Genomic DNA, 8,754 nt, shown 5'->3' on the forward strand with positions numbered 1-8,754 from the left:
GAAAAAGAGAATTGAATATTACTACCCATGTTTCTAGTTATTTTCAATTATAATAATTACCTTTAATAATACATCTTTAATTATATTATATTTTTTCTGCAATTTCAAATAAATATTTGGATATAAAAACATAAATTAGTTCACTTTTTTGAAGTGTAAATATATAGCTTTTTTTAATTCTCCTAATATAATAGACTCCACTAACTTTTTATGGTAGTAAAATTAGAATAAAAATAAAGTGAAATTAGCATGCAGGTGTTTATAATTCTATTAAATGTTTAAAATTGTATTTTTAATTATTCAAGTAATTGAGTTTAAGTGATTAATGAATTCTACCTAAAAAAGAATCTTTTGAAAAAAAATCCAAATTTGAATCTTAGTTGGAAGAACTTTTTGTCATTCTTTATTTTTCCTTCTCGCGGAATTTGAATTTATCATATACTTTTTCTCCAAAAATCGCATGGTTAACACAATTAATTCTAGTTTTTATAATATAGTACTTATAGATATAAAATTAAGATTTGAAATTAAATCATTTTCTAATTAATAATAAAATTAGTGATCTTAGGGTTTTATAATATAGTTTCGCTGTCGCATGGTAATCTCGAAATTTATTTTGGCTTCTTAATTTGAAAAAAAAATATATATTGATCTTTGATTGCTAAATTCGTTGCTAATTAAAAAAAAGGATTAACATTGTATGTTTTGAAAAATTAAGAGATCGATATAAATATATTTCAAATTAAGAGACTAAAATGAACCTAAAAAACATACTATATCAGAAAGGATATTAAACTAAAAATAAATATTAAATATATTCATGAAATTGATTAATTTTTTATTAAATTAATTAGTAGTAAAATTAATGACTAAATTTCATATTATGTTACTTCAAAAAACTAATATTAATAAAACTACTAGTATTAATTAAATTAAAATTATAAAGGTTTTAGTCCTTTTATTTATTTATTTATTTATTTATTATGAAGTTTTATTTATTTACTTATTCTAACATATAGAATTTGTGCTTTTCCCTTACTGTTTTCGGATATGATTCAAGTCTGATTTAATAATGAATACCTAAAAGTTTGGTATTCTTGATAACTTTCCTTACAAGGAATTGTTGTGGTGATAACTACAAATTAGAATCAGTATCTATATGGCTTTATAATGCTTGTAATCCATTCAAGTTGGCTTAGAATCTCTCATCTCATCTCCTAACTCTACAAGATATCTAAAATATTTTATTAATATTTCCAAATATATTGATATGAAGTATTTTTATGTATTTAAATGAAGTATCTCATTCCCCTAAAAAGAATCCTCACATAAAAAATCTTAAGATCATGGACAAAATTAAATGCCATAATCTGAATGTGACATGTCTTATCTTTTTCATAGATTTTCATTCACAAAATGTTTATATAAACCCATTCTTACAAACTCTTGTCCATAACAACTCACTCTTTGTTTTTTCCTTTTAACATTTGTTTCTTCATAATGTCTAATATTGCTGCCAATCATTTTCTCTATCTCAGGTTAGAAACAAATATTCTTCCTTAGTTCTTATTTTGTTTTGCATGCTTCATGTGATTATTTTCTTTCAATTTATTTTCTCTTTAATAACAATGGTGCAGAAAGCAATCCTATGCAGTTGTAGCAAAAAGTGTAAGGATTCAAGTGGCAAAGAGTAATGTGGAGGTGGTTAAAGCAAATGTGGGGAGTGAGTCAACTTCAGTGGGAAATAGAGATGGAAAAATCTTTTGGATGAAAGATCCTAAGACTGGAAACTGGATTCCAGAGAATCACTTTGGGGAGGTTGATGCTGCAGACCTCAGAAATAAGTTTCTTCCCAAAAGATCACAAAACCAGTGAGACAATTTACTTGTATGCTGTATAAGTTAAATAAATTTGACCAAAAAAGTGTTTTATATGTAACACGTTGCTCTTTAGTTTACTTATTATGATGCAAATAGATTATGGTTTTTCAAGAACTAATTCTCACCACCTACAAAAAAATTCAAAGTTTAAATTTGTTTCAGCCTTATCTTTAAATATGAATTCGACCTTTTCAAATGTTTATTTAACTTATTATCTTATTTAAAAGTCTATTTGTTTTAACAAATATAAATAAATTATTTTACTAATGTTTAAATAAATTAAAAAAATCAATGAGATTAAACATTTATTCGCAATGATTTATCTAATACTATCTAATAGTATAAGTTTCATAAGATAATTTGTTTAGAAGAACTTATCAAAAGATTATATAACGTTGATAATTTTTTTCCAGATTATTTTCATAAGTTTCTTCAAGATACATTAATAACTTCTTAAAGATACCAAAATTTTATTTTTATATTTGGGTTAATAGTCATTTATCTATGAAATATAGACAAATTTTGATTTACTTCCTTTTAAAAATAAATTAAATTACTCTATGTAATTTTGGGTATCTCTTAAACGTGTGAAAACCAGGAAAATAAATAAATAAAATAAAAATTTACAAGGATAATTTTTCCACTTGAGAGACAAAAGATTTAAAATTTTAACATTTCAAGAGAGGGATCAAACTATTATTTTAAGGAGGTAAATCAAAACTCGTCTATATTGCAGGAGGTAAATGACTATTTAACCCTTTATATTTTAATTCAGAGTACAAAATATAATGAATAATAACAGAGTTATTTATATATTTAAATAGGTTGATTTTATAGACTTACGGTGTGTTTGGATTGACGATAGATATAATTGATTCTAGCAAAATTGAGTTTGATAAATTGATTATAATAGAATTGAGTTTAATAGAATTGGTTTAATGTTTGGTTATATTTATGTAAAAGTGAGTTTAGCAATAAATTTCAGTGCAAAAGTGATTTAGAATCAATTCTGGGGGTAGAAACTATAAATTCAAGTTTCAAGTAAAATTAATTCTGGAGACAGAATCAATTCTACTTTTGATAAACCAAACGTCTCAATATCATTCAGAATCAATTATACACATCTAGAATTGTTTTTTGTCATTTCAAAAACTAATCCAAACATGCTACTCCCTCCGGTTTTTATTCTAAGTCGTTTTAGACTTTTCACACATATTAAGAAAAATAATAATTGTTGTATGAAAATGAAAAATCATGAAGATTTTTACAAAATTATCCTTCATTAATGACATGTGGAAGATAAATTCATATAATTGAAAGGAGAGAGAATAATAAATATTTAAGAATATAATAGGAAAAATAACATTAATTATTTATTGGAATTGTAAAACGACTTATATTTAAATACAATTTTTTTCAAAACGACTTATAATAAAAAACGGAGGGAATATTAAAATACATTTTATGGAATGGGGCGTTACTCATTATATCTCATGTCTTACTCACACTCATGTGAAATTTTAAAAATACTCTCTTTTAAAAATACTCTCTCCGACCATAATTATAAACAAAAATAACTACTTTTCCAGATGATTAAGAAATGTACAAGTGCTATTAATTTTCTTAATTTTATGTGCAAACAAAGTAAACTTTATTATAATATCTTTTATATTTAATGAATCAACTAACAACATTAAATCCTTTTGAATTAAATAAAGTTATACTTACTAATACAAGCATTAACTAGTTTAAACTAAAATTTATTGACTTTTACTTATAAGTGACCAAGATTTAAAGGCTTTTTTAGAAAATACTCTCAAAATCCAAATGCACCAAATACAAATCAAACTCACTTTGACAACAAATCAAATCATAGCTAAATATGAGTCCAAATTTTGAAATCCAAATTAACAACATACAAAAATTGAAATTCAGATTTGCCTCAACACACCACCCACACCCAATCTCAAAACCACACAAAATTAAAGTTAAAAGGTTTGTCCAAATTTTAAAATCCAGATTATATCATGTTATCACAAAAATAATCTCAAACATAATATTAAAATCATAACTTAGAATAGATCTTTGTTATAAAAAAAAAACATAACATATCATAAATATTTGTTAAGAAAAATAAGTAATCAAATATAATAGTTTTTTTTAATGCAGCTGAATATTAAAGACCATCACCATACTTTACTAACTTCACATTGGTGTAACAATACTCACTTGTAGCGGAAAAAAAGTTTTCAGCTGTATATAACATCAAAAAGGTAATTCAATGTCCTTAAGGAAAAGCTACAAGACATGAAAAGGGATGCAGATACACTAAAATATGAATAACAACAACAGTTGTCTAGTGAGAGATGTATGCATGGTAAACCGTCCGGCAGAAAGAGTTAGTCCTGCATAAACAACAATTCAAATCGCAGCTCGAAGAAGGATTCGCATTTAGTGTCTAACAGTATCTTGAACAGAATTCTCTCTTATGATTACATGGAGAAAAAAAACAACCAAAATTGGATGCATGGTAATAGCAATTAGCAAATAACCAAAGGGAATGCAATTATACGGGTTGAACTCGCAACCCTTGCATTTCTTAGAAACTAGACCTAACAAATACAATAGAAACTCTCCCCAGTGATACTGAACTTGTATTACAAAATTGTTTCATAAGAGAAACTATCTTTAACTGAGGCAGACATTATGAAAATCAGAAGAGAACTATATGAGGATGATTATAAGTATAGCTGGATGAGTTCATCACTAACAACCGATGGAGTTAGAACGCCTAAATCTGTGAAAAGCAAAGTCAGATACTGTGGAGGAGTATAATCCCGGGCAGAGCATTCAACCTCAACCTTGGATGGAATAGGAACACCGAAATCAACTGGTCGTAGGGCAGGCGCCAAATCCTTTTGGTCGAGAGGGTAATGACGAGCAAACTGCATAGTAACACATACAGAACATGTAAGACCCTAGATTTTCGATTGTTCTTTTTTCTAGGATACATTTCATTTTTCAACTTCCTTAATTCTCGTGATTTAGTTAACAAGGTTTATATTTAAGAGCAGAGGAAGCAACAACTGAAATATTAGATTGATAGTTGTAAGTAGTAAATAGTCAAATGCACCTTGTAGCTTTCAGCAGCCACATAAACTGGCTTATTCATACTCTTTGCAACCAACGCAATTTGATATGTTCCCATCATATTAATTATACCACCACTTTCAACAACTCCATCTGCCCCGACAAATACCATGTCCACATCATCCATAGTATAAGCCACTGCGGAGTCTATCACAAGTTTCACGGGAACATCAAGCTTGGCCAGCTCATTGGACAACCTTAAACCTGTTCGATCTGGTCTCCCCTCTGCAAAGTTAGGTAAAACAGTTACAAAGTTTGAACCTCAAATTGGTAACAAAGAAAATGTTAGAATATAAGAAACCACATTATAATATCTTGATAGTATGTTAGAGTATCTATGATTATATAGGGTGAGTTTCTTATCTTAGAATATCTCCTAAGATCAGTTTCCGTATTACTTACGATTTATCAAGATTGGTCTCCTGATTTTGTTGATTTGTTTATTAAGGACTAGGAGTTTTGTATCCCTATAATAACGGAATAGTGTTTTCCGTATTACAGCATAATCATATTTCTTCTTCTTTCATCTAAAACTCATAATGTAAACAGAAAACGTTGAATGAAGAGACAAATTCCCCATAGAGGGGAGACCATGTGACGTTAAGGAAATAAATGAGAGAAGACTTATTGCATGATCAAATTAGCAGGACAATAGAATTCAGAAATATAGCCCCAACTATCCTCCACAATGCTTCTATCATTGGAAAGAACATTCTTATATTACTACCTGGAGAAAATAGATCAATTACCATGAAATTAAGATGACTGCATGAAAAGGTCCTGACTTTTGGTTTGAAACTAATATTACGAAGTCAGGAGGAGGAGTTCAATCAAAATGAAAGAGATCTCCATTAGTGATCTTGATCCTACATCTTCATACAAATTCATAAGATATATATGGTCTGTTAGGGAAAATTTCTCAAATCATTCCCCTCTTTTTATAATATGATGGAAACATAATATTAGCCGTACGTCTCTTTCCCCTTCAAAAACGCTCCCCCAATCTCCCAAACTAGGTTAAGGCGAGGAATTTCTCTCCCCCTCCTCCCTCATAGCCCTCTCCTTATTTCCCTTTCCACCTCTTAAAAAATGCCTAAAATATGAGTCCATTTACTTGGATAGCTGTATCATCCTCACTTAACCCACTCCTAACAAACAGGTAATTTTATCGCATTAACTGCATGTTTGGTTTACAAGTAAACATTATTTTAACCACATGCTTGTATAAAACAATCAAGTTGGCTACTATTTGAACACCATATTATTGAGTCTCAAACCATGGTTTTTGTAGAAGTAAGAAAAATTTAGGTTTTCCACTGGACCAAACTACGATTTGTGAGCCATTATCAAAACAAGTTATAAATGTGAACCAGACATTTTGGGATATATCCTAATATGCAAACATATACATATAGTCAAGAGTTTAGATAGAAAAAAACCTGTGCAGAATACTCGAAATCGTTTTTTATTATGTGCAGCCAATTTAAGAACTTCAAAGACAACTCTAGAAAAACCATGAACCAAAATGGTACAACCATCAAATATAAAATCTTGACTAAGCATTCCAATGACCTTACGAGCCTGAAAAAACAAAACAAACAAATAACCAATCACACCAACAGGAGTAGAAAGATTAACAGCACAACCAACCACAAACAAACAAACAAACCTTATAGGAGATTTCCCCAAACTTGTCAGCACGCTCAATCAAGCGAGCTTTTGCAGAATTAAAGTCTTCAAACTCCAAAGCGGATGTTCTTGTAACGTATCTCATAAACAGATCAGACGCCGCTGTCAATGAGATAGAGGTTGTATCCCATGCCTGTCAATGTAAATGTTAGATTAAATCCACATAATTCATCTTATTCTTAGCAAATTCATCACAAAACTCAATAACTCAAATACATAAAATAAATAAATAAAAACTACCACTTCCGATTTTTCAACATTAATATTATTTATTTTTCATATCTCATTGAGGGTTCATTTATCTGACTAAAGGGTTTATCACACATGTGCACATATGAAGCTGTCTCTATAATCAAAACAAATACAAAATTTGGTTAAACTAATATTTTTATAAACTGTCCAGAAAAGGTTGTTGAACTTGAAATAAGCCAAAAAATGATTGGCCTGTTTGAATAAACAGCTTATTTGGAGCTTATAGCACAAATGCTTATCAAAATAAGCACTTATGACAAAAGATAAAATAAATTTAAATTATTCTTATATGTGCTATAAATTGTTTTCATAAGTAATCTTTAAGAACTTATAAAAATAAGCTCAAAAAAGTTTATGAATAATGCTATAAGATGCTTTAATAAGCTCTTCCAAAGAGTGTCACAAAACTTATGGCATAATATAAGCTCAGATAAGTCGATCCAAACAAACCCTATGAATATATCATAAGCAATGTAGCATCTGCACTTCAGATTGAAAATGTATTCAGTGTCCAACAAGCATAATTGTTCGAAACCAACACATGTGATTACATACACTCGTTTATATTAAATCATTTCCGGTGTCGACATGTCAGCATCAAAATTGTGTCATTACTTAATAGATCATAAGCTATTTCTATAAGTTCAAATAAACTATTCAATAACTATTCCAAACCAAACCAAACACACTCATAGTTTATACAAATTTATTGGGCGATTAAAATGGTTTCAGCATGAAATTAAATTACAAAAAAAATAAAAAATTAAAGCAATAAAGGAGAGAAAGATGCAAACTTTGAGAGTATCAGAGGCGTTTTTGAGCTCAATTTCAAGCTGCATCATAGTGGAAGCTTTACTGGAGCTGATAACAGCGGCGAGTGCCCGAATTGCAGCGACAGCCTCGGCCAAATCGGGATGATTACGCCACCTATTGAATTCATCAATTACGGAAAAATTGGCATCTTTATCAGTGTGTGTGTCAGTTGATGATGATGGGATGGGTTTTGTTGCGGACTGAGCCTGAGCTAGCCACTCGGTGCTGACGACGCCGAAGTGAGCTAGACGAGTTTGATAGTAGGCTGAGATTTTGGGATTCTCCATTGATGGAGCTTCACCTTCCATGCGTTGTTGTTTTGGCTTGTTCAGTTGGGTTAAATCCCTAATTTAATTTTGGGATTTTCCTTTTTGAAATGGGACTCTAAAATTTTGGGTTTTTTTATTTATCAAACGAAAAGGATTATTTTTATTAAAGTTATATTTTTATTTTTTTTAAAAAATTATGTGGAGTTCTTATATGTCATTCAAGGATACAAATTAAATGTACTTAATCATTATGTCTTGAGTTCGAACTCTAAAGACATACAATTATGTTACATTCTCTTTAGCAAGATTTTTACAACAATAATTATGATCCATACAACAATAATAAAAGCAACCAAATTTTATTCCACATCAATCAACCTCATTGTAATCTTATATAAAATTATGTTTCTATCTCATATAATCTTTACACGTCAAAATTTCCTAAGTCTATTTTCCACTATTTTTTTTACTACAAGTGTTGCCATCAACACTCTTTCATATTGTCATTTATAATCTTATTATGTTTAGTCTTATCACACATCAATACAACAATCTCATACTTGTTAAACTTATTTTATTCTCTGATTATTATTTTAAAAGTATTTGGCCGAAGAACAATATCCTTTATCTAAACCATAAACTATCTAAGTGATATTGATCTTGCACCGGAAATGGAGTGTTCTTAATGCTTCTTTTGGAGA

At 29.2% G+C, this 8,754-nt stretch overlaps 2 protein-coding genes across 2 annotated transcripts; one reads left to right on the forward strand and one right to left on the reverse strand.

The window, feature by feature from the left end:
- Nucleotides 1–1,380: 1,380 nt before the first annotated feature.
- Nucleotides 1,381–1,957, forward strand: LOC131618223 (uncharacterized). The gene is made up of 2 exons (XM_058889487.1): nt 1,381–1,538; nt 1,638–1,957. The coding sequence occupies exons 1-2, from the start codon at nt 1,501–1,503 to the stop codon at nt 1,873–1,875; spliced, it is 276 nt and encodes a 91-aa protein (XP_058745470.1). The 5' UTR covers nt 1,381–1,500; the 3' UTR covers nt 1,876–1,957.
- Nucleotides 1,958–4,300: 2,343 nt separating this feature from the next.
- LOC131616469 (uncharacterized) lies at nt 4,301–8,177 on the reverse strand. Its single transcript, XM_058887803.1, has 5 exons — nt 7,766–8,177; nt 6,700–6,852; nt 6,470–6,611; nt 5,014–5,255; nt 4,301–4,825 (listed from the first exon to the last, which is right to left on the reverse strand). The coding sequence occupies exons 1-5, from the start codon at nt 8,090–8,092 to the stop codon at nt 4,619–4,621; spliced, it is 1,071 nt and encodes a 356-aa protein (XP_058743786.1). The 5' UTR covers nt 8,093–8,177; the 3' UTR covers nt 4,301–4,618.
- Nucleotides 8,178–8,754: the final 577 nt, after the last annotated feature.

This window comes from Vicia villosa, linkage group LG7 (genome assembly GCF_029867415.1).
Source record: "Vicia villosa cultivar HV-30 ecotype Madison, WI linkage group LG7, Vvil1.0, whole genome shotgun sequence".
NCBI classification, from domain to species: domain Eukaryota; kingdom Viridiplantae; phylum Streptophyta; class Magnoliopsida; order Fabales; family Fabaceae; genus Vicia; species Vicia villosa.